Below are 27,295 nucleotides of genomic sequence, written 5' to 3'. Positions count from 1 at the left end.
AGATGCAGAAGAAAGCTGTAACATAGTAAGAAAATAAATAGAATAATAGAATATCTTGACTTAGAAGGGACTCATAAGGATCCCAAAGTCCAACTCCTGGCCCTGCCCAGAGCAGCCCCAAGAATGACACCATGAGCCTGAGAGCGTTGTCCAAACATTTCCTGAACTCTGTCAGGTTCGGTGCTCTCTGAGGAGCCTGTTCCAGTGCCTAACCACCTTCTGGCTGAAGAACCTTTTCCTAATAACCAACCTAAGCCAGCTTCATGCCATTCTCTTGGGTTCCGTCACTGGTCACCAGAGATAAGAGATTGGTGCCTGCTCCTCTGCTTCCCCTTGTTAGGAAGCTGTGGGCTGCTGTGAGGTCTCCCCTCAAGCTTTTTCTTCTCCAGCCATACAGCCACCACTTGTATGGCTTCCCCTGCAGACCCTTCAGAATCTTTGTGGACACCGTCTAACGGCTTTAGGTCCTTCTTATATTGTTGCACCCAAAACTTTACAGAACATTCAAGGTGAGGCCGCCCCAGTGCAGAGCAGAGTGGGACGATTCCCTCCCTCGACCGGCTGGTGACGCTTTGCTTGAAGCCCCCCTGGACAAAGCTGTGCCTCCTGGCTGCCAGGGCACTGCTGACTCATATTCAACAGTGAATATAAATATTTAAATTGAACAATATATGAATAAAAAAGTTTTTGCAAACTTTTAATTTCGCATATGAAAATGGAAATGAAAGCAACAAAACAGAAACTATTTGTGTCTTGGGTGATCTAATTCAGAGAGTTGTTTGTAGTACATGCATTTGTTTTGCTCTATGAAGAATAAGCAGAAAGAAGATGATGGTGCCTCTATTTTCTGCATTCATGACAAAAGCTGACAGGTGAACTTGGAATATATTTTGTAGTGGTGACCCTCTGTGAATGCTAATCCTTGTGGGTCCTCACAGAACTCATAGGGTTTTTTTGTTTGATTGGTTTTTTGATTGTTTTTATTTTTTTAATTGACTTTGCTGTTCTTTGAATAAACCTTAACGGTGAAAAACATAAGATGTAAACTTTCCATGAGCCATTTGAACCCATATAGAAATATTCACTGATGTAATGGACTGAAAACATAATTTTGCTTATCTGCCTGCTCTCTTATCAACACAGACAGCAGAAGCTTACAGCCCAGCCCAAACACTGAGTCTCGGGTCAGCTGGATTAATTGGTGCCAATATAATTAGTGAGCACTGTGCAAGGTGTCAAGGGAGAATACACACATCTCTTGTTCTCATTCTGAACCAGCAAACTGCTGAGTCCCATCTTTTCCTAACCCCAAGGAGCCTCTGTCACTCACAGCAAGTATACATCTAAAATGCAGAAAAGTTCAGCAAAGTTTATCATCAGAATAATAGATCTCAGACTGAACTCACTATTGCCTTCTGAAAAAAACCTCAGAAGCAGACAGTGGTGCTGCTTCTTTCCTGCTGCTGGTGGTTAGCTCTGACTGGATGAAGAGCTCGTGGATCAATCCACATTGGAAAGCTTTTCCTTTCCTTATAGCATCACTGGAGAGCACTGCTGGAACAACAGTTCCACAGGCAGATCAAAAGGAGAAATTCAAGAGCCTCACTAACTCTAGCTTTTGCCTCAACCACTGACCTCAGTGTTGACAATTTAAGAAAGTTTGGGTAGTCAGACCTCTACTGTTACCTTTGCTACTATCTTTTTCCTATGAGCACCAAAAGACAAGTATGGGAATCCAAAGAAATGAAACAAATTCAACACCTTTGAGCTGAGAATGGTTTAATCTCAGTGCTGACTTTCACAAATTTTACAATCCACAGAATTTACTGCAGGTGGGCCACACTGGCCAGTGTTGGATAAGAAATGCCTCAAATCCAGAATGAGCTTAGTCCAACCCACAGATCCTATGAACAGATCTTCTGAGGGACTTCAGAATGCTTATGTCTTCCTCATCCCTCTGGAAATATGGCTACTTAAAACAAACCCCTCATACTCCCAATTATTCACTCCATTTTTCAGTGCTTACCTGACAAGACTGCTGATAACCTTTAGAGTGCTCCCAGACATGCTTGGACAGAGCTGGGATTCATCACCTTTGCAAGTTCAGATGTTATCATTCATAAGATGGGGGTGAGTGCTACAAGGCCTCTGAATATATAATTTCCATCAGCTCCACAGGATCCCTCCAAATAAGAAAAGCTTGTAGAACAGAACTGCAGGTGTTCTGCTTAGAAAGTCTGAGAGCATGGGGGATAACTGATTTTCCTAAACCACAGTTTATACCTATCCTCTGAAACAAAAAGTCTCGCTTTGCTCAGAATCAAGGCTGCTATCGTATTATGAAAAGCTCAGTGAAAGCAAAAGTAAAAAGAAGTATCACCTAGCTGCTTCATTCATCTGAATATCATCCTCTCTGAGCACAGAATGAAAGAGAAGTCCTCTAAAAAAACCTTGAGAAAATAATTGTGCAGACCATGTCCTACTACATATGTGCCAGGGGACAGAAAGAAGTTGTATGAGCAAGTCACTAGGTCCACCAGCAACTTGAAATTTCAGATCCGGCAACTTCCACATGATTGACTCTGCAGCCTTTGCATGAGTCTTGTGATACAATGGCTAATGTTGAAAATTCACACATCCAGTTGGCTGAGAATTATGTTGCTGTAATACTGAGAAACAGGCTTAGTTTGACTTGGTCTTATGTGTTTGGGGACTTCTTGAATATATGTGGTGGGGGTAGGGTGTCTAAATCCCTTGTCAGAGAATTACCCCCAGATCAGAACTATTTCTTTTGAAACGAAATCTTGTGTCTCATGGCAATGGACCATGGAGCTCTCAAATGCAGCCTTTGCTACCAGCACAGTGACTTCCACAGATCCATACTGCAGAATTTTAGGACATTTTAACCCTAAAAAAACAGTAATTTGCTGGGAGCAAGGAAGCTGTTCTCACTACATGAGAGGAAACTATACAGAATGATTGAATGGATACTAAACTCTTACCCTGGGCTTAAGATCTTTTGCATCCTGACACCCTCAATGAGCTAACACTTCCACTAGAGTATCCACTAAGGTGTCTGAACAAATACGTTCATATGATTGACAACACAAATAAGTATTTACCTGGCTTTCTAATTCCCAGATTATTTTTTCAACTCATCATAATAATTCTGCTCGGTAGAGTAATCAAACCCCAAATCCCAAGTAGTGGTAAGAGAAAAACGTTCCAGCCACCTGATGCATACATAGCTCCTTTTGAAATTCTCAAGGACTTTTTGTTTTGTTTTGGGAATGTACTGATGAAAACAAATTCCTACAGAAGCAAGGTATTTCTAAACCCAGATTTGCAAGCATTTCCAGAGCCATAATTTGCTGTTCACAGCCAGAAGTTTTTCTAAGCAGTTTTATATTGTGAAACAAAGTAGCAACCTTCAAATAATCCCCAATTCCCTGAAGTGTTTGGATGTAAACACACCATCTAAATATACGTTATGAATTACTAGTGTAGAAATTACTTCATTTAGCTATCAATGCTTCTGCCTTTTCAATTCTGCAGTGGAAATACTAGATTATTGGCTGGCATTGTCTACCAGCGACTCATTTGTTCCAGTCTCACTCACTGTGGTTGCAGAAACTTAGATGCTTTTTTTAAAATAAAATTGAAATATTTTTTGAGCTAACAGTGATACATTCTCTTTTTAACACTCCCACCATCAAATGTATTAGACCTGGCTGAAGTTCATAAAGAATGACACTCACCCCACTTGCTGAGCTTGCTGTGTTCTGCTGTTGCTGCCCTGAAACCTGAGGAACACCCATACAGTATCTGGCAGAGTAGGAAGGAACATCCTGAGCAATGTCTAAGAGTAATATCTCTGCTGATTTGCCAGGACTCCCAGTGCTTCTGGTCATTAATCTTTCTCAGCTGAAAACAGATGGGGCTATTAGGCAGGCTGGAGTAATGGGAGAAACTGGCAAGATAGAGAAGGAAATGCATTATCTTCTGGATAGAATTGCACATAAAAATGAGAACATTAAAAATGTATTTTTCATATTTAATTGGACGATGTACGATTACACCTACCAGAAAATGATGTGCAATGTGCTTTGTGCAGGGCATTTATAAAACTGTTCAGCTGTGCTAGGGCCTTATTTTCCCCTGCGGAGAGAAACAGGAGCTACAATCCTGACAAGGTTTTTGTGCTTCTCCCTCTAACACAGAGCTTACTCTACTGCAACAGCTACTGCAAATAACCCTGTGAAGTGTCTCTGCTTGTTGCAGTAAAAGAAAAATGCAGTTTATGATTTACCAATAAACAACATGAAGCCTACCAGTACTTTAGTGAGCATATGTCATATTCAGTCTAACAAAAGTGATGGAACTGCAGGTACAGCTGCTAAATCCTTTCTGTCACAGAGTCCAAGACGATGATTACAAATGGGAAAAAAAAATGAAAATTGTGAAGTGGAACCAGATTGCTTGCATAGGAAACTAGCAAGCCTGGAAGGAATTACTAAAAGTAAAGATTTGGAAATAAAAATCAGACAGGTATTAAGGACTACCCAGGATAAACAATGATATTTTCTAGGTCTGCCAGGTAGATGAACCTTAGGTAGAAATTGATAGGATGGAAACTACAGCCAAACTTTTGAAGGTGTGTATATATATATATATATATATATATATATATACACTGTGACAACAGAGAAAAATCATGGAAACACATTAGAGCCTTACAATAAGGTATTAAATAAGTGCTTTGCCCAAGACTTAAACTTGTAAAGCCTGTTATATCAAAGGGAGAAGCATGAAAACAAAAACAGGAGGACTGCGTGCGAGGCAGCAGACTATTATTTGGAATAACAATGAAGCCTGAAATGTGGTGGGATGTCAAAAGATGCTGGAAAATACACAGTTCAGGTTTTGGGACTTGAAAAGTTTCCAGTGACTCCTGTGTGCCACTGTTTTGTATTGGAGAGGGAAAAGGGAGACACGGAACAAAACATGTCAAGATAAGAGCCCAAATTAGAGGAACAAAAGACTTTTGTAAGATTTTATTTCTGACTCCTTGATTGGGAAAAGGTTAGCATTTAGAAAGGTTAAAGAGGAAAATACAAACTCTCAAAACCTAGTATGGTGAAATTCAATATAAATTTAAGAACAAAGCCCTCTTTACCTTTTTAAAGGAAGAATCGGTGACCCTAATTAAAAAGAACAGAAAAACTGAAATCCTCACGTTAAAAGCGGAAAGGGCCTTATAAATAACCATGTAGTATTATATCCCTTAGATGAATGGAAGACAAGGATTGGAAGACAATGATATAACTCAATTGGAAATTTTAGAAGTTATTTGGGCCAAATAGAAAACCTTCAGAGAATGGAAATAAAACATTCTAAAGCTGAAAGGAAGATATGTAATAGTTAAGACAGAGTTTGAGGAAGCTAAGAGGGAGTCTGAAGAGCAAACAGTAGGAAGTTAAAGCTGAAATGCACATTTGCTCAGTACACAAAAGCAGAGAAGTGGAGATATCCAGTAGGCCACCCCAAACAATAAGTAGAAGAAACAATTAAAGACAATAAGGACAATGCCAAGAATCTAAATGATTTATTTGCATCAGTCTTCACTGAGAGGGTGCTGGAGTGATATCTAAATGAGAGACTCACACTTTCCAAATATCAGAGATAGGGGAGAAGTCATAGACTGAAGACAAGAGAGAAGTTGGTGGAACAAAGCAATAAAACAAAGGTATTGAGTCACCAGGTTTTTCTGCTATTTCTTGAAGATTTCAGGAGAAAACTGATAATTAAGTCACAAAGTTGCTAACAAATACTACAGCAGAGGACTGGAAGACACTCAGTTATAACTGAGTTGGGTATTTTTGTTGTTGTCAGTATTGTTTTCTTTCATGGTGTTGGAGGAGCCCTAGCAGTTAGAGTCAGACATGTAATCCTAACTTGCTATTAGGTAAATTGGATGAAATGTGCTAAAAAAACCCTAATCCCTACACCTCTCAAATTATGAGCACAAACATGACAGTGACAGATACAAATCAGTACAGTGTCTGTAAGGAAAAAAAAGGGACTCTTTGTACCTACTACCAATCTTAGAGCTGGTTACACCAGCCAGGACACCTAAGCCTACCCCGGAGGTCCCACAACTCACTGTAAAGTCAGACAAGTAGCAAATTATTACCTCCCTGTTCTCCCCATCCTCATCACATGACCAGTGAGAAGAGAACAATGAGAAGAATGCTGATAATGGTACATCCAAATAATATACAGGTCCATGCTACAGGCTGTGCTGCTGCAGGGCAATCCAGTCCATCCTTAGGCAAGGAGAAACGTACATCTGGCAATGAAAGTTTTTAATACACATGAAACATAATGGCGGCCACACTGAAGCTCTGATTGGAGATTTTATGCAGGTACAACCAGTGTTAGACTCTCTTAGGTCAGCTTTTGGTATCTTTCTGCACATTAGCTTATCAAAAGGACTCTGTGCTGCAGGGTTCTTCTCATTCTCAATAAGCACAGTGACATGGGCCCTTAATGGTGAGTAATAAGGGATCTGGGGAGCTAAGATTTCAGTTTTTTTAAAAAGAATATATCTTAGCCAGAACTGAGCACTCACTTCTTCCCCGCTCTTTCTAGCTTTTTATGTAAATCTTTACATGAAGCTATTAAGAAGAGAAAAAAAAAAGCTCTTTGGAAAATTATGCAGTGATATATTCTTACGCAGCCAACACTCCCAGGAGAAAAAGTGAAAACTACACGTAGCCTCCCGCCCCTTTTTATTTCTTCTCAAAGATGTTGCCTTTTTGGATTTTCTTATATATACACAGAATGATGAACTGGTATTTGTAGTTTAAATGTCTGGTTTAAACTGCGTGGCTTCCACCGTAACAGAAAGCTCTCACAAAATGTCAGGTTAGAAATAAAACCAAGCTCTAGAGGGATGAGGTGGGGAGGAAGGTAGAAGGTCCAGTGGCTGAAAAACAAAATGGAAAATACATGAGCAGAACGCAATGTGGATTCATTTTCCAACTCAGGCAGTAGTATTGGTATGTGTGGCTGTATGGGAATCTGGGGTAGGGAGACAAGACACATTTCTCACTGAGTTGTTTCTGCTTTCTCTATTAACATTGCAACAAAAATTACAAATAGCCCTGCAAGGGGTAGTGCATTAAACCTCATCTCTTCATCCCATGTAAACACAACATTAATACTGAAGATAAAGAAAATGGCAAAAAGTCCAGTGTCTTGTTTTCTGCATTTTGCTTGTTAGGTTTCCTGTTCGCCCTCCAGCATACTCCTGTGTGTACTGATGGTGTGAACTTGACCAGTTCACGTTCAAGCAAACACTCACTCAGATTCCCAACAGATTCTTTTCTCCCCCTCGAATGGGGAGTTTATTCCTAACAGTTCTGCTCCTTTTAATTATAAACTCCTTTAACGAAGTAGTTCTGAGACCTTGCAGCAGGCAGCAGGAGAGCACCAAGGCTACTAGTTGCCTTTTTAATAGTTTATATTCCCTGTTCAGCAAAGAAGTCCACTTAAAGCCTAAGGCCCAGAGCCTTCACGGATGGGTAGCACTGAAATGAGCCTACAAATCAATATTCCCCTGGTACAATGTGCCTTAAAGGTAAAATCCAATTCTTGCCTAAAAAAGATAAAGAGTTAGAGCCAGACCCTTTATCTTAGTAGACACACATGAACAAGTTGCTCAGGTGAAAACAGACCTTACAGTGACGAGTTTTGTTCACTTTCTAGGAGAGCTACTGATCTTCTTTACTGGACGACCGAAATTGAAGATGGGAAAGAAACACAAGGGAGACATTTCCTTGGCAAGGAAAGGAGCAGCATTTAGGACTGGGACAAAGGCAGGGTGGGGTATAGGGGATTTTCCTGATAAAACAACTAATTTGAGAATAAAAGACCAACCAATATCATTTATACACCTAAACCAGTAACACACCTTCTCGGGAATGCAGTATTGTATAAGCGTCCCCTGTGTTTTCAAGGCTAATTCAGACCTTTGGCTCATCCTGCATTAGCAAGGTCATCCATGTTAACAGGGCCCCTGTGAAAGTTCACAGGTGAAAGTTCCCTTTTAGAGTAGTGCAGATTTGAAATTCACAGGACAGCGACCCGAAGATCTTCCTTTACAGATAAAAAGCATGTCAAATTATTAAATAGCAACATGAAATCCTATATTCTGAAGGTCTGTCTTTGCTCTGCAGTTAAGAGAGCAGAGTGCATTCCCAGTCCCTGCCCAGTCCCCACCTTCAATGGCATGGAGGGCGCCTGGCTGGCTCCACTCGCAGACACCTCATGAATGCTAAAGCCCAAAAGGCCTGGGGTAGTCGGGGAAGGGACGAATGAGCACAGTCTGAAGACATGTCACTTCAAATTTCTACTGTTAGAACTGCCAAGAATGATATAAAAACAGAAAGTATTTCTCAGTTCAGAATTTGATGACTGGGCCCCACGCGCTGAGTGGCTCTTCCCTCCGGTGTCCCTGTTTCCCGTACACGGGCTCTGTGGTGCTAGCTGTTGTTCTCTGCCGTGAGATATTTCAGGGCTGCAAAGCCGTAGTGGCGCGACATGTCCTGCTGGAACTCCTCCTTCAGGGTCTTGAGACAGATGCGGTATTGCTTGTTGGAGCGAAACTTGGTGATGTCGAAGCTGGGGGCGTGCGGCATGTGGATCATGTAGGCGTTGGGCAGCACCGTGAACTCGTACTCCTGGGGGAGAAAGACACTGACTGTGAGGGTATTCCCCAGCCCTCTTGCAATGCATCCCTCCTGCACCTCCACAGTCAAACATGCTCCATTAAGTAACAGTGCAGCGTGGGTCTCAGAGAAAACAAACCCATGCAGGTATCTCAAATAAGTTGGGTTCTTTTTCCCCCCCAAGTAGCTGTTTCTTTTTTTGATAAAAGATCTACTTTCTCTTTTTGTAAAATCTTACGATGGTTTGGGTTGAAAGGCACCTTTAAGGGTCATCTAGTCCAACTCCCCTGAAATGAGCAGGGACACCTTGAACTAGATCAGGTTGCCTAAAGCCCTGTCCAACCTCACCTTGAATGTTTCCAGAGACGGAAACACCTCTCTGGGTAACCTCTCCCAGTGTTTTACTACCCTCGAAAAAAAAAAACCCAAACACCTGTTTTAAAACCTTTTACTTCATATAAGCCAAATAATGGGGAAACAGTGTGAAAGGCACACCTGAAGCCATGTCTGCAGCACAGATTTTGCAGTAGTGTGCTTGCAACCAACACAGCTGTGACTACATGGCATGAGTCTCAACTGTCCATGGAAAAACGTGGCTTTGTCCCTACAAATTATCTTGCTTGGGATGCTGGAATAAGCTATATTTACAAAGGCAAAACTGCACGACATATGTTGCTTTGCCTATATACTAAGATACTTACAGAGACAAAACTGTCCAAAACTATTTATAAACCTGAAATAAGGGGAGAAGATGGTATCATTTATAGGCGATGTGTGAAAATGAACCTGCTAATTCCATATGCTTTGAGACGTTTTTATTCAAATTAAGTTTTTCACAAAGTCTGAGATACTGTGCTACTTCTCCTTCTCCTGTAAAACTACTTTACTAATTCTCTTTATTTATATTTGACCAAGTTCTTTGACAATTTTTTTTGTTAGAAAACAAAGTCTCAGCTACTCCTGTCAGAATCTTTCTATTTTTACGGTTATATATATGATCATTAGAACAAAGCTAGAAAAAGGCTGATCCTTAGGCAAGTTGAAAGTTTACTAGTTCACATCCTATGATGTGCAACAGGCAGGTATCTCCTGCAAGAAACTGGGTAGAAAAGGAATGTGAACCTCATTACACTGTAGCCAAGTAAAGTACTCTAACCACCAGGATGCTGCCTCTTTTTTCATATGGAATTTCAAGAAGTCTGAGTTGTATGGGAGGCAAATACCAAAGAAACTTTGAATTCTCCACAGATATATTTACTATTGTTTTCACACAGTTTCTATGTACAGCTGTTGCTTGATTGACTCATTAACCATCTCTACATAAGGCACTGGTCAGGGAAAGAAGAGCCATAGAGCATGCTGGCTTTAAAATAAGTGGTGCACAACTTCCCCCGGTTTGCAATGCCCAGCTTTAGAGACACAGAGTATCTACAGCACAGAGGCAGAGTACTCCAAAATGTTTCCATAGGGAAAGAGATTGTTGGGAGACAACAACTTGTGCTAATAAACGTTAGTGTTTCACCTGTCAGTCTTTCTTCACCCAACAAACTGTGATCAAGCCAGAGAAGACTGAAAGCTGCTGCACTACAGTGCAACCAGAAACCAAGTGTTTGAGCAATACAGCCAAAAAATGAAGACAAATTAAGGTGGGAAAAATGTGAACAGAACACAGTGTGGATCCATTTCCCAACTCAGGCAGTGGTATTGGTGAGCCCAAAGTATAGCTAAGGCTGCAGTGCCTTCCCAGAGGCATGGGAAGATGGGAAGCAGCAGCATGTGCTGGACAGCCGTAGGGGTGCTCCTTTCTCATTATGAGAATGCCTGTTACCTGACAAGACAGTGCTAAAGAGGTAAATGTTTGTGCCATTTTACAGTGTTGTCATAAATGGGAATGGGGCACTCTGAGCTTCTGTTTGGGGTGACAAATGTATAGCAAGAGCAAAATAATTTCATGCTCACAGGCAGAATTTATTAGTTGGAAGATGCTTAGAACTAATGGGGACTCAAACTCAACAACAAAGGCTGGCACCATGGAGTGAGGAGAGCTGATAAACTACAAACTATGCCTCTAAGGGACCTTAAAACTAAGAGCCAAAGCTGCAGAGGATGATGCATCCCCCTCATTCAACCTTTTCTTTGTTCTCTGCTTGCATCTCAAGTCTGTAATACTGCAGGTCAGGGAGTGTCTATGCTCTGCAGTGCAAGCACAGTTCAGCACAGCGATGTTCCCATCCCTCTGAAAGGTCTTCAGGCACACAAAGCCTTCAAGAAATGATGAGTTTGCCGCTAATAATCCCCTTTTGAAATATGCTGGGCTGGGGTTCTGGAAAATGGGACGCTCAGTCTGATTCCACAGTTACTGGGAGAGAGGGGAAAGGTTTCCTAATGACCCATCCCTCCTATATGGAAAACCTCTGTTGAGAAGGCAGTGCTATAACCTAGCTCACAGGTTATAAATTCTTTAGATGGAGCCTCATGTATTTGTATTTGGATGCTGTGTTTGTACAGCATCCAGCTCAGTGGGCACCTGCACGCTCCCAGAATTACAATGACGACCGTCTCCACGTGGTGTGCTCCTCTGAGGGACAGCAGTGGCACAGGCCCTTGGTAAGGGGTCTGGAACAGGCCTTTTGACAGATACTCCAGTAGTGAGGAGCAGTGAAATAACTTAATCTAGAAGCTGCTCTGCCCACTGGTAATGAAGCCAGCCAAGCAGCTGGCACCTGTGTCTGTGGACACCCTAAATCAGAGGAAAATACCACAGGAGAAGGTAGCTATGCTATCCCATATCTCCTCTAGGGTGATTTTGTGGGAGAATAGGCAGATACCCCTGTTGCTACAGAGGAAAGTGAAACTTTTTTCTAATGTTATAATGTGTTCAAAGCTGGAAGAGTGAGAAAAACAATTTCCCAGAGTTAGTTCCAACCCAATGACCATTTAAAGTATCTGTGCTATGATCAACTTTGAAAAATGTTTCCATATCCCACGTGTGAATCTCAGCTAGGCAGATGTCTCTGCACAGAAGAGTTAAATCCTGAGTGCTACATGAGAGCTGCCAGTGGGAACATAAGCCTTGTTACACAGATTAACAAATAATAAACATTACCTTGGCACTCTCCACAACTGATGGTTAATTGATTAGTGTTTGGAAAGTGCACTGGAAAATTACAGTGCTATAGCAAATTATTATTAACATTAATATAAGGGACAATTTTTTTCTCAACATAAGTAGGAACAAATTTGTTGGGAATACCCTTCTGCAAACAGAGGGTGAGTGGCTGCCAGCCCAAGGTTACCATGTAGTTTTGTAAAGTAGAAAATATCCTTCCCACATAGGTGCCTGCACACAAATAACACTGTAGCCCACACCCCAGAGACACAATCTCCCACTGATGTTGCTGCATGCCTTGTGCTGTTCTGCTTCACATAAACTGGTAAGACTTGAGCAGAGAAGGATCAGCTATATTCCAGATTCATAGCAGAAGCTATCACAGGAGGATACAGATGGCCAAAAACTATTTTTTTGATTAGCATGAAATTCTACTAGTTCAAACACTGGGATTGAAACCAAACTGAAAAAACCTACCACAAACCCAAACTAAAAAGAAATGCCATGACCCAGACCTTGCTGATTAGCACAGTGGTTAGCTTCCAATACAAGAACAGCAAGCCGATGCAAACCCTGCTATTTCAGTGAGCGGCAGCACTGGGATCCCATGGAACCGTAGTCACTGCCAGCCTCCAAGATCTAGGTTGGTGGCATGGATCTTGGCAGCTCTGAGAGCTCTGGTGCCAGTCTGGGACTCCTGAGCTTTCTCTCCATCTGTATTCTTATAAATTCTGCCCCGCAGCTTCATTCCAAGTCACAGATCCAAGAGGTAGGTAGCCCAAGGTTCAAGTACCTGGATCCTTTAGAGTCTGCTCCACAGCCCCAGACTTCGGAAATGTAAAGACTTTGGCTTTGCAGGTACATGCTGTAAATCCCAGCCAGAGACTGAAGATGCTTGCCTTGGATTCAATTGAGGATTACTTTTTGAATTCTAAATTAGCATTTGGGACTCACCAACCTCTGTTTAACTGAAAAAGATCCAGCTATGTCTGCAGATTCCCTAGCAATTGATGGGACTGGCAACAAGTGCTGCAATGCTTCAGTCAGGAGGAGGGCACTGCAGGGGTTGTGTCACTGAAAAACAATGATTTTCTCAGCCCTGACAAATAAATTAACTCAGACTCAGTTCTCCATTTAATACTTGACAAGGATTAAACTGAGTGTTCCCTACTCAACAAGCACTCATTAAGGAGCTCAGTAAGGCCAGGAGAGCACTTTGGTGATGCAAAGCCTGAAGTCTTCCTACAGGGCACAGATTTCATTTTAACAACCCTGCTGCACAGCCCTAGGTGAGATATGCAGGTGTCATCTCCTCACCTGTGCATCCAGCTCCATGATGTGAGCTACTTTGTTCCAGCCAAATCCAACAAACCTCCTGTCATACTCCGGGCAGTCCTTCCTCACGACGACGTATGGCTCAAAGTCTGCTTCCCACTCAACGCGGTAGGGGGTGGTGGCTGTTCGCCACTTGGCAAAATTGGTTGGCGCGTGCCCTTTCGTCCAGACGTGGTACCTTAAACAGACATAAATGGCAGGGACGTGGGGAGGCAATTAGATAGAACGCATCTTGGCAAGGTAACAAAATGTTACTCGTTAGATGAAATGCTCAAAAATAAGGACATTAGCTTCCAGTTCACATCATCATTTTCAGGACATATCGGAGGCAATTTCTAGGACTATTTCCAGCACGCTTCCCAGAGCTCAGCGCTCAAACACCTCTAGTCAGTGAAGGATGGTGTGAAAACACTACCTCATGCTAATGTGAGAAACAATTACAAAGTACACTGACATTCATCTGCACTACAAAGTGCCGTGTCTCGTTCCTGGCAACCAAGCGGCTGTACCGGTCGGTGCTCTAAAATCAGTGTGAAAATCTGTAGCTCAGATAAGGTCCCTAAAATTAGCTATTTCTACACCACAGTGACATTCATGATCTGTTTTATATGACATTTTATAATTTGCATGAGAGACACCTGCAGCTCTGGGTAGATGTTCCGATTTATTAATTACTGCCATTATTATGGCAGGAATCAAGATGCATAATTAAATTAATAAGTAAAATATGACATAAAGGCTTTTTGCTGTACATTCTACATTGTGGGGAGTACTCATGTGAACCTGAGTAAGGTAATCAATTTGATTTACAGAAAAAGATCCTTTTATACTTCGTTAATCTTGTTCAGGTCACAGCAGGTCTCTTCCTAGCACGGCTTGAATCCACCCCATTAGTGCCAGGGTCAATGACTCTCGCCCACTTATTCTAACACTTTCCAGAAATCAACGAGACAAGCTCTTTCTGCAGATTCATAGATTAAATAATGAAACAAAGGCATAGCAGTTATCTGCCTTACAACACTGAGAGATATGCAACAGAAGGGACAAAACAAATATCCTGCCAGTTTGTTGAATTCACAGGGATGACTCACATGCTAAAAGTGAAGGTATTTGAGCATTAAATATTGCAAGATTATGACCTGAGGTAATGTTTCAATCCCGGAAATTCTTGTAACATTGTGAGCCATTGCTAAAACCAGGGACGTAAAATCACCACCTAGGAGTTTACACTTGAACTGTTCATATGGCTTGTAACAGGATAAACAGAGAGGTGGTTGAGCTTTGCTCACTGTTCATCTTCAGGGCAGTGTAGGAAGACAGAATTATTAGAATAGCACTGGGGTCCCAAGTACAATATGGTTCTTTGAAGGCTTCATTTCTAAACTGTAAACAGGTTTCATCTCTTTTAGGTATCTGCCTTGGGGACCTGGAAAAACAAAACCCTTCTGTATTTAAAAAAAAAAAAAAAAAAGATAGAGAATTAATTCTCCAGATACTGTTAGAAAGCAGTGCCAGATTCACAAAGATGCTCACAGTCCTTAATGTCCTTTGGAATCATCTCCAAAAAACCCAACCCTTCTCTTGGCCTCTTTTGGAAATGAGTGGGTAACCTACCCAGTCACTAATGTGCAGCTATCTATGTGGGAAAAAAATACAATCACAATGAGGGGCTTAAAATGATACAGCACTGTGGAGGGTGCTCTATCTTCTAAAATCCTACCTCCGGCATTTTGAAATTAATTATGATAATAATAATAATAATAATGACTACTAAACACTTATGAAGTGATTTGTATCTTCAAAGTCCTATACAAACTTTGGTTAATTGAGAGATTCCTGCAGAGAAGCAGCCAAATGCTGTTGTTTTTCTAGTAACACTCTCCCACTGATTTAAACAGGGGGTAACAGTACACTAACCACAAAAGAACCTTCAATTTCTTCCCACCTTTTTTGGAGATATCAGTGTAAGCACTTACAGCAGCTCAAGTACAACCTCTGTGAGTCAAGAGAGCTAAGCAGCAGGGAAAAACAAGTAATTGTGAAGAGACGATGAAGGAAAAATATGGAATTGGGATTGCACAGAGAAAACAAAGCAGAAAGGAAGGAACAGACCTGATTGTAGAGAACAACAACAGAGATTATTTACTTGCCTCTGCAGAGTGACTGATATGAGTGGAGGGAAAGAGGAAGGCAAAAGGATGGTTAAGGTCAGGACCTTAAGGAAAATGAGTACAGGATGCTCAAATGAGGTGTGCATACACTAGTTATAAAGGAGTAATTAGACTGAAAACAAGAATTTGGGAATTTGGATTACATACATATCTGTACATACAATATACCTGGGCTTGTACATATATACACACACATAGACACAGATGGAACTAGGACTCAGCTGATAGCTGATCACTGCATGAAAGGTACTGCAAAGTAAGATAAGCAGACACCATTACCTGGATGTCCATATAAAGGAAGCTATCATTAAAGGATGAGTTGTTTCAACAGACTTTACTATCGGTGAAGCAGTTGTGAGAAATGGTTCCCTGTCTATACTGGTCTTCCATTTCACAGGACAAATGAATAAATGCAATTTTCCTGCTTAGGCCCTTCCCACTGAAGATTTAAATACACACTGAATTTTAAGGCCACACTCAAACTCACCGAGTCCCTAAGGAACCTTGTGAAATTGTGAACAACATATTTTTTGCTATGCTGGATATTTTGACAAATCCAAACCAAATAATTCGATCTCTGTGAAGTGATTATGAGTTTCTTTCCCACAGTTCATAGAAAACAACTGGAAAACACCACACCTCTTCCTTCTCCACTTTGCGCCAAATGTTTCATTTTCCTTGCATTATTGATTGCATTATTTAAAATAAAATGTGAAAACTATTGCAAAATTTGCTGAAGTTAGCAAAATGAAGTAATTATTCTTCTCAGAGTGTTCTTCCTCCCTGCATTGTCCCTCTAAGCTTCCTGTTATAGTGAGAAAGATGACTTGGTGAAAGAAAAACTTCCTGAGTCCTGTACTCAGATGCTTAAACATTTTGCTGGATTGTGGATGCAATCAGTTAATTAGTTAATCAATTGTTGCTTTTTATGTCTTCTCAATACGATGATGTGTATTCTGCCAGCTGTGGTTTCCCTTGTGCCTGGAAGTGTGTCGATGGTACGTTTGTGGTTCATCCGCTATTACCCAGGCACTGATCAGGCACATCCTTGTGAGGCACATTCCCAGCCAGCACCTGCAAGCTAAGCCAGCAAGCTGGCACAAAGCATCCTGCTGTCACAGAGGGTTTCCACACAGGGTTTCCTTGCCTGCTGCAGATGCTCACGTCTTCTCTTCTGGTGGTGACTGAGGGATGTAATTGAGAGCTGTTTTGTACTTCTTAGCTGCCCAGAGGTAGAAAAGGTCACCATTTGGAAAAGAGGTGACAAAAGCAATTTCAGTAAGGGAAAGATTGTAATCTACCGTGTGGTGTGAGGGACTGGGATGCTGCAGGCACTCTCAGCAATCACTGTCACAGCAGTCCTCCCCAGTTCACTCCCACCCGCTCAGCGACGAATTGCAGCATTATTAAAGCACCTTGAAGGTGGAGGTGGAAATTCTCAGCCAGATCACAGTTGCTTTGTGGCTGTTGATAGATTTGAGCAATGAAATGAGCCAAAACAAACTGGCGAAGCATTTGTAAAATATGTCCTACTTTAATATGTACACCAGCTACAGACTGCATGTCCTTCAATTCTTATTTAACCAACCTTGCTCTGGCAAAACTCCCACTGATGTTAAAGACATTTTTGCCCGAGTGAGACTTGAGAAAGGATTTGGAAATCCGGCTGTGTACGTAACACACCAGCATGCTGTATAGCTTGACGATGAAATCTGCAGTGGAAGGCCACTGCTGTGCTGCAAACTGAAAATTTGACTGTTGGTGGAATGTAACATCTGAAAATCCTGAGGTTGTTATTTTCCACTGGAAGTATTTTTTCTTTCAACTATGGGAGAGACAATTATTTTCTATCAACAGATCTCGTTAATTTTTATGTCTTTTGACTGTAAAGATTGATGGCAGAGTGAAACTACTTGCTCTGTCAGTATCCTTAAGTAATTTTCCAGAAGCATGTCTCTCTCAGTCACCTCAAGTTTCTGTTTCAAGGCAGTCACTGGTAGAGGTAGAGTCAGAATTATGTTTTCCAGACCCACACAGGCTGTCTGCTATGACATGCATGCCACCACATGACGGAAGGGTGGCTGCTGCAACAAGAAAGGTGTGTAATATAGGGAGTGGAAAAAGTGTGAGGAGAGCTCTAAAGTAAGAGAAGGATGGGAGAGGTGATATAGAGCTCCACCAGCCATGGATAATACCTAGCTTTTTCACAGCTTTTATCTCTAGATCTCAAAATACTGTAAAAAGGAGAGGTGAACATTGTTACCTGCATTTCAGAGATGGAGAACAGAGATGTAAGAAAGCAAAGTGATTCGTGTACCACCTCCCAGCAGGGCAGTAGTGGAACTGAGAAGAGAACACAGGTCTCCTAAGCCCCCTCTCTGTGCAACATCATAAGGCCATATTGTACTCTTCCCATCACTGAGATGCTTTACAAATCTCTGCTAATCAGACCTTACCACACACACCCAAGAGACGGTTAACCCCTGGTAGTTGCATTTTGAAACTGAAGAGTCTGGCAGATAATAGAATTGACTTGTTCACAGCCACAAAAGGAGTCTGCTACAGAGAAGAGCTCCAAATTTAGGTGTTCTACCCTTCTTAACTTCTAGTCAGAGTACTCTTTTACCTCTGCATAGAGAAACTCTAGGTATTTAAGCAGCTGTTTCACACTTTAGAAGAGCATAAGACAAGCTTGCATTTGTATTTCCAGTAGGTCAGTAAGGAAGAGAACCAATGAGCAGAGATACAGAACTTCTGGTCACATGAGAAGACACAGCTATTCAGACGGTATTTGGCAGCCAAAAAGTAAATTACACGCACTTGAGTGTAATGGTCATGCTTGATTTTGTAGCGCAATAAAATATGAAAATAAACCAAATTCAATTTAACAACTGAAGTCCTCCAGTAGAGGACTATAATACTAGATAAAATGCTGACCTTACAGATGGAATATATATCCACATATGATTCTGTTCACTGCCTCTCTACGAGAAGGGAAAAAATTCCAATAGGTTTCTTAATGGAGGTGACAGTGAGAGAAAAGAATCAAATATACACAAGAACAGAAAAAATAGAGATAATGACTACAGGTTCAAAAGTAATTTCCATTACCTGAACGTGAAGAGGGTCCCCATGTCCAACATAGACAGCAACTCTGCTTTTGATTTCGGGGAAGGAGAGGCGGTAGCGCAGGGTCTCAAAAGCAGGTACAATCAGAGCTTTCTTGGTGTTAGCTAGGTCTAGCTGGATGACAGACTTCCTGGCAAAGAGAAACAACAAATAAAAGCAGGAAAATGTTAAATTGAGCAAATCACTTGGCCTTTCAAAATAAAGTGCAGACAATGGGTAGTTTGATATTGTAAATGTAACTGTGGCCCGTATTTTCCCTAGGGGTACTTCATATTTCTTCTGCTTCTGGTCTGCTGCTCTAAAAGCAGGGTGAAGAACACAGTTCCAAACGGGCTTGTGTGTTTGACTGATCACTGCTGCCCTGCATGTCCATGGGTGCATAGATTGGAAATAGCACTCTAAGCATGGACAACTGATCACCCCGTTACGAGAAATAAACTTGAATGTTACTACAGATATGGGAAAGAGCTGCCCAGCCAACGGCAGTGCTAAAAACTGGGATTTATCCAGGACTCAGTGGGCCTTTACAAAATTAGAAGCTGGAAAGCTCGGTTGCACTTCAACCTAGCTATTCTCTGTGCTACCCTGTGCCATCATCCTTGATTTTTACCTCTGTATGTCCTACAAAGTGAGTGTTACCCTAACACCACTACGGACCAGATACCTGCTCTTGAGAACACTGTTGCCATGATGGTCTGTCATTGTTCAAAGCACATTTCCTGCAACAGGAAATGACACCAATCAGCAAAACTGTTTTTCAGCAGTATTTTGTTGAGTATTAGCAAAGGTGCACATGGTAGTGCCTGGAGACCAGAGCTCACTTGTGCTTGGCTCTGTGAACAGGGCAAAGAGACTGTTGCCAGCAGAGTACAGCTGTACACTGGATAGACCGGGATACCTTGGTTTTTCCTTTCTTTTGCTGAAAGCTGTTCACTGCAGAGACTGTTTTGGTGTGTGAGTATGTGTGTGCACATATGCATTTTGCATAGCAGGGCTCTTTTCCAGACAGGGGCCTTAGGACGACTGGCACGGGAGAGGAGCAGCTTAGCAACCTCTCACCCTGCCTGCCAGAGCTGTTCAGTCTATTCTTTCCTAACAAACTAAAAGAAGAAAAAGTTACTTTTCCATCCCCCAACTGAATCTTACTAGGCTTGTCATTAGAAATAACTCTGTTTCAATTTTCCTTTCATTATTTTCATAGTTGATACAAGAAATATGCCTCTCTCTCCCTGTCAAAGTCAGTTCCCCTTAACAAGATTCACTGTCCTGACTTTTATGTTACTGCAACAGGCAATCAAGGACAATGTTGACAAGCAGCAAACTCTCTCTACCGCCCTATAATTTGAAGGAATTGGGATCACTGTCCTAATAACAGAAGGACCAAACAAACCATTTTTCTAGGCCCAGAATACCTAGAATTCATTTATACTGCTGTCAGAGAAAAAGAAGAGCATGACTATTTAATAAAATCTGAATTTTAGAGAATTCATACCACCCTATAGGCCTGTTCTATAAAAAGCAATCTGTTCTCAGCTTCTTACTGCAAAGTTTGCATTGTTTAAAAAGAGCCTCTGACACATTCCAGTTAACTTTTCACAACTGAAGGATGTTAACAGCATCTTATTGTAACTGGTTTTGTACTTTCTTCACTAACTTCACTATCACTAATGACCACAATATCTGCATTTAAATAGATGAGTCCTTCATAATCAGCCTTTGTGACCTTCCAGAATTGTTGAACAGTGCCAGTATAGAGCCTTTATGATGCTTTTAAATGCTTCTTCCCCTTCACACCTTCTCTGAGATCAGGGGATAGTAATACAGTTTCTCTTCGCAAAATCTGAGGCTTTCTGGTCTCTGTGCAATCTATTAGCCTTGAGCAGTACAGTTTTGGGGATTCAGTTCTGGGAACGAGCAGGTAACATTTGCAGAACCCTTTGGGCTCTGTAAGGAAACAGCAGCTTCCATTTATGGCTGTTACTATACCTTTGTTTTATGGAGAGCTCAGAAGTCTCATACAAAATTCAAGGCCTTGCTGTGCTTGACACTGTCAAAGAGCAGCATACAACCCTGCCCACAAAAGTCTGCAGTCTGAAGGTGACCAAAGCTGAAGCAGGCACAGGTATCAAGCACTGATAACAGCAGAAACTGTCAAAGGAAGCTGTGTTGAAACTAGTACTGAATGTGACTTATTCTCTAAGGTATGGGATTCAACCACAGAAATTTTGTGGATATCAACCACCTTCTCTGCACACTCCCCTGCTCTTGTCACCTGCAAATTTCATACATGTGTAAATGGTCAAACTGTTCAAAAGAAGAGATGACAGTACCTTCATGGAGAAAATCCCCCAGACAGGAGAGACAAAATAAGATGGAAAACAACTCAGAAGTTGAGGTAAGGCAGATTACTAAAGCAAAAGTGAAAGGTTGTGTGTGCACAAACAAAGAGAAAATACATTTAATTCTCTACTTGCCATCAGCAAGTGATGTTCAGCCATTTCCCAGAAAGCAGGGCTCCAGCATGTGTGGCAGTTTCTCCAGAAGGCAAACCTTGTAAATAATGAATGCTCCACCTCCCTGCTCCTTTTCTGAGCTTTTGTGTCTGAGCTGATGTCATACAGTAGAGAACATATCTTTGGTCAGTTTGGCTCATCTGTCCTAATTATGCCCCCTCCCAAGATCCTGCCCATCCCTGATGGCAGGTAGAGTGTTGGAGAGACATCACTGATGCTGTTGTGCCAGCACCATAGTAGCCGAAACACTGGTGTGTTATCAACACCCTTCTAGCTACCAAAGACAAACACAGCACTGTGAGGGCCACTGTGGGGAAATGAACTCCATCTCAGCAAGACCCAGTACAGGTGGTAATGTCAAAGTGAAGGGGCTCTCCAAAACTGAGCTGGGATTTGAGACATGCTCAGATAGGAAGTCCAGCAGCACTGACCTATGAGTAGTATCACCCACCTTTGATGTGCACTATAGAAGACTAACATAAAGGGAAGAAGGAATCAGTGCTGACATGCAGGTGTTGAATCTCAGTGACAAAGGATGACAGAGGACATTTAAACTGTGATTTAAATGGGGGAGGACTTGGTAGAGAAAAAAACGTCTTCAATTTTCTTCTGATAACTTGGCTAATGGTTTGCTTCTTAGACAACCAGCTCAAACTCTCTTCCTACTGGAACCAAATCTAACTTTTCATTTTCTGTGGGGTGACTTTTTTTCCTGTTTTGAGTGGGGGTGCCATTTATTGGTTGACTGGTTTTGTGATACCAGGAAAACTTAGGAAATAGGAAAATTTTCACTGTTGGTGTTGCCAGATACGTGGAATATAATGCAAGGAACAGATTTGGTTGTTTTGCAAACCAGTACTGGGTAAACCATGTAATTCCTGCACTATCCTTAGGAGGGCTGTTTTTTGGATTTAGTAATATTGACTCAGTACTCATTTTCCTTTATCTGTCCTTTTCCCCCTAAATCCCAAAATAAAGATCTTTGATTTTATGAAGAGCTCTCTCTTGCTAGTGTTGTCCAAGAAACAATTTCCCAATTACCTTTATGTTCAGACCTGATGACTGTCATTCTGACACAGTGAAGGTTGAGTTAAATTTTACATATACGAGTCAACTATCTTTTTCGCAAAACAGTGAAGAAATTAATCTTAAATCACAAGAGTCTCCTCACAGGTTGAGTGAACTGCAGCATGTTGATATCAATCTTCTCGTCTTTGTACTTATTTTCAAAAATTAATACAGAATTCTTATCCTCATGGAGACAGATCATAATATCATTCCTATTTCTGGAGGACAGAGAAGCTCAGACACAGGAAAAGTAGCAACCTAATCCTAAAGCACTGAACCCATAAAAAAAAAAAAAAGGGAAAAAAAAGAGTCCATTAATTCAAATTAGCTTCCATGATCAGGACTCAGTAAGTGGTTGGTTGGAGATAACAACCACGGCAGTCACAGAGCTTGTGGTAAAGAGTTGTCCATCCACTGTTAAATGCATTAGAATGCTTTTACTCTCTGCAAAAGCAATGAATGCATAGCCTACAAAGGCTACCAGCAAATAAAAACCAATAGGCACAACCTGAACTATGTCTCTTGCTGAGATGCTGAAGAGCAATCAGAAATATTTCACAATTCACGTTGCAGGGGACAGGTACAAAACCTGAGCATAGAGATTGGACGCCAGGTCCCAATTCATGCAAACTGTGTCACTGGAAGCAAAGGGCATATTTTACACAAATGTGTCAGGAAAGGACTTTAATGTTAGCTGTGACAACTGTAGATAAGCAGCCTGTCTAGTTATTTTATGTTAGAAGTCACTGTAGTGTGACCCTAACACCTTACTTGTAGCAACTAGAAGGAGCCTTTACCTCTGGGGCAATGACAAGATGACCTCAGTAACTAATGAGGGAAGGCAACAAAAGACGTTGACTCAGCACAGACCATGAAAGTGTCTGAGTTCCATAAACAGGAAACCTTTAAATGATACATTTATTTCCTTTTGTACTTCACTGAAGAGTAAGGCAGGACTAAAAGGCTGTTTGATGGAGATAAAAAACATTGAAATGGTCTTACTTAGCAGCTGTGAAAAAGCTCAAATAGCACAAATCTAAGTGCTAGCAAGAGATACACAAAGGGACAGGTAACGATCAGCTCCATCAGCTTCTCCTTCAAAACTGGCCGTAACCTTTCCCATAGGACACATTCAAAGTATGCTGAAAATGTTTTTCAAAATTCCTTTCTTTCTGAGAATACACTACTTGCAGAGATACAATATGCAGTATATGTAAATCAGCAAACTCGCAGGGAGAGGGACTTGTCTGGCTCATGGTGTACAAAGAGATGCCTGAAATACCACACTATTTCTAGTTGTTTATGGTTGTTCTATCTGAGGAAATGAAGATGAAAATGTTTGTACATCTCTCTAAAAAACAATTGCTGCCATTCAGATAGATAGCACTAATCAGCTACTTGCAGAGGCAGTGGGAACAGTCGATGCAGAAAGACACAGGGTATCCATATTTAAAATAATCTCACTGCACCTCCCTGCTACTTTGTTTAGAAAAATCATTATTGAAAGAGCAACAAAAGTCTCTAGTCCAAATGCAGAAAAATTCCACTTCCTTTTTAAAGAGATGGTAGTAGCAGATTAGCAATTCCAATATTCCCAGGCAACAGAGAGTCACTGTCAGAGTTAAGGTGATATGGGCCTCACAAAAGGCTGTCAGAGTAACACAGAGTCTCAGATGCAACAGCTCTCAGAGAGAATCTGTTTTTGTTTTTTGTTTTTTTTTTTTTTCTGAAACATCACCCATGGGTGGCATCACTGTGCATTTAGTTCTGTAATACAATTATCACCGTACAAGAATTACTTCTATGGTTGCAGTAACTCGAGTATTCTGTGGTACATCATTCTGTCTTCTCTCTTCTTCCTTTCATTGCTGGCTCCCATCAGTACACTGTGAAGCAGCATGGAAGAGCAAGTTCCTTTTTTATCACTAAATGTCAGTATCAACAGCTGCTACCCTTACTGTGTCCAGCATTCATCTGAAGAGATACAACAGTATACAACAGACAGAGAAACTAACAACAGCTCTCCATACACGTATCTAGAGATAAATAATGTGTGGAAGGCAAATAATTATTTTGGAGTCCTCATAGCACAAGTTGAATTGAAATGTCCCTAAACTAAGAAGGAAACAAGCTAACACAGTGTAATACTTCAACAATACAATTGATATCCAGAGCCTTAAGAGACATAGAATGGTTTGGGTTGGAAGACACCTTTAAAACTCATGGAGTCCAACCTCCCTGCAGTGAGCAGGAACATCTTCAACTAGATCAGGTTGCTCAAACCCCATCAATGACCTTGAAAGTTTCCAGGGATGGGGCATCTACCACCTCTCTCTTTCAGTGTTTTGCCATCCTTATTGCAAAAAACTTCTTCCTTAAATTTTGTCTAAATCTACCCTCTTTTAGTTTAAAACCATTCCCCCTCGTCCTTTCTCAACAGGGCCTGCTAAAATGTTCGTCCCCATCTTTCCTATAAGCTCCCTTTATGTACTGGAAGGTTGTAATAAGGTCTCCCCAGAGTCTTCATTTCTCCAGGCTGAACAGCCTCAACTCTCTCATCCTTTCCTCACAGAAGAGGTGCTCCATTCCTCTATATAGTGAATTTGGTCCCTTACATGCCTTGTTGTTAAGCCTGAAACAAAGAAATTCCTCCATAAATTTATGATACCAAAAGGCGTATTTTCCTTTACACTCCAAAACCCCGGGCTTATGAATTGAAAGGGAACACCTACAAGCAGGCCCTCACTGGAACACTTTGATCAACTTTTACTGAATTAGAACAGAGACAAAAAGCAAAACTGGTCAGGACTAAGGAACTGACATCCTCCTGTCTGGCCACAGGGTGTCCTCCTTGCTCTATGCTTTGGCCTCAGATGACCAGCCTCTGCAGAGGGAAAAAGGTCTTTATTAAAAAAAAGCTCAGTTAAGGGATCAGAGGTCTGTAGTTTGCTCAGCCCAACCTGCTCACATGCATTATCATACAGTGTACACTGATGTTACTCCTCCCAGTTCCCTCATGCCCACTATTTTGCCGTGACAGGTGCTGGCACTGCAGTCATATTTTTGAGCTGGTTAGACTCACAATCTCTTTTCAAGATAAGGAACTGGATTAAGAGTGTGTCACATAGACAACAGTTCAGTTATTCTTTGCATGTTTTTTCTGTCACTGACATTCAGAACGAGGGGTGTTTAGAGAAATCGCCTGGTTCACATCTCCGCTAATGCATGATGCTCTTGGACATTTAATAATACTTAGTTCAGTTCAATTTTCAAATTGATTCTTCTGCAGCTCTGAGGGAATTATTCTAATGGCTAACAGGGATCACATTTAGACCCAAGTTTTTTCTTTCATAAACATATTGCTTGACTTCCTGTGACAGCCCTTTTCCTTTGCTCTAAAAATTCTTGTGCCTTGCTGGGCATTCTCACACCTCAAACCCCTACAAGCTGCCTCTTTCAGATCTGCTCAAATTGCTTTGTTTTGAGAGTATGTGAGAAGGGTGGGGTGTGGAAAGGCTGAAATTGCAGGTGACAGTGGGAATTGCTCCATAGTCCATTTACCTGAGGTACTCGTAGAGTCCATACATGGGCAAGAAGTCAATGTCGGACAGAAACATGTATGGTGTGCTGATATGTTTCATGGCCACATTCCTTAGCAGGTTCACAGGATAGAACTGGCCCTCCTTGTACACGATATGGTAGCCAACGTTGTGGCGGCTCATCAGTACTTCCGAGCCCTGAGCGTAGCGCAGAAATTGCTGGGCTTCTGCATCAGAAAGATAGAGTGCCAGGCTGATTGGACCTTCCCAGTGTTTGCAGATGGCCTCAAGCATCTGGAGCCTGAAAGAGGAAGGGTAAGAATAAGAAAAACTATCACCCTGTGAGGGACTCTTTCCCTGGGTTCACCTGATCAAACGTAGATATCCTCTGAGACAGAGTAGGGACAACTTTATATGCTGTGCAAAACAATAAATATTTCCATAGCACAAATCATCTCATCTAAGATGGCAAGTTGATGCCTCCTGGACAGATATGCCTATTTCACTGAATCCAAGGGAACCTAAGATGGCCCTGGCTCAGACAAACACATCCACAGCTCAGATACCCAAAGCTTGGTGAAATCAGCACCACTGTTTTCTGCCTAAAGATTTGATGCTGCAGGAAAACCCACATGGATGATGATATACCCAGGTATCTGATGGGAGCTTCGAGCAGTTGCAGGGATCTGTCCACGTGGATCTACTCACAGAATAGGGGTCTCATAATCTTCAACAGTGCCTAGTGCCCAATTCACATTTCAGGTCAACCTATTCTCACACAGTAACATACTACATTGTTCTATAAAAACATATATATAATTGTGGAGAATAGAGGCGTACAGACCCACAGATCATTTTACCTCCTGTTTAGGAAAACCTTCTCCAAATTTTTGTAAGGCAGTTAGTCAGATCTCAAAAGCTGTTAAAAGTCACAAGCCAAGGGAATACTGACTTACGTGAACATTTACATCAACTAGAAGAAGACTCACTATCAGGGAGAGGGCAAAAGGATGACACATTGATAGGAATGGGATTTACTTTTAATAGGGAGTAAGGAGGGAAGGAAGGACAGACATGGCATTGCTGTGGCATATCAAAAGAACATTTCAGACAAAACCATAATTAAAACTACTAACTTGTATATGTTTTAGCAGTATCTCAAATTTCATTAAATTATTTTTAGAACAGGTTGTATTGATGTATATTTTAAAAAAATTCCAGGACTTACAACACTATTGATGAAAATGACAACAAAAGATTTCATATGTAAACATAAATCAAACCCAGCCTGGTCCAAATCGTTTAAGCACTTTGGGTAATTTATAGACAACTGCCTAGAGACTGAGATGTGCCACCCAAAAATACAGCAAGGACTGATTACAAAGCCTCTTGAGTTAATACAAAGGGAAATGAACCTATGCAGCCTAGCCAGATATTCTATTAAAAATTAGGAAGAGTAGACTATGCAAAATGATTATCTTCTCTCCGTTCCAAATCCACATTACTCGATTGTTCCTATTAATATTTATATAAAACACAAGAAAAGTTTTCTGCATCATCATAATCAGAGAAAATAATTTCCCCTTCCTATTATCTCCCTAAGCTTTACAAAAGAAAGGAATGATATATTCATACCAGTAAACACACAGTCTGACTTAACATTAATAGCTTTTCCCTGCATTTCTGAATTATCATGAAG

General features: G+C 41.3%; 1 protein-coding gene across 1 annotated transcript in view; it reads right to left on the bottom strand.

The window, feature by feature from the left end:
- Window positions 1–1,699: 1,699 nt before the first annotated feature.
- Window positions 1,700–27,295, bottom strand: part of LARGE1 (LARGE xylosyl- and glucuronyltransferase 1) — a 281,360-nt gene continuing 255,764 nt past the window's right edge. The window contains 5 exon segments of the mRNA XM_050323702.1: window positions 1,700–8,744; window positions 13,159–13,354; window positions 18,459–18,517; window positions 18,519–18,606; window positions 25,619–25,897. Coding sequence (XP_050179659.1) covers window positions 8,547–8,744; window positions 13,159–13,354; window positions 18,459–18,517; window positions 18,519–18,606; window positions 25,619–25,897 — 820 coding nt within the window. The 3' untranslated portion in view covers window positions 1,700–8,546.

Source organism: Myiozetetes cayanensis, unplaced genomic scaffold (genome assembly GCF_022539395.1).
Source record: "Myiozetetes cayanensis isolate MyiCay16 unplaced genomic scaffold, myiCay2020 scf3, whole genome shotgun sequence".
Classification (NCBI taxonomy): domain Eukaryota; kingdom Metazoa; phylum Chordata; class Aves; order Passeriformes; family Tyrannidae; genus Myiozetetes; species Myiozetetes cayanensis.
The sequence above is the reverse complement of the archived record's forward strand: the minus strand, read 5'-3'. Positions and strand labels throughout refer to the sequence as shown.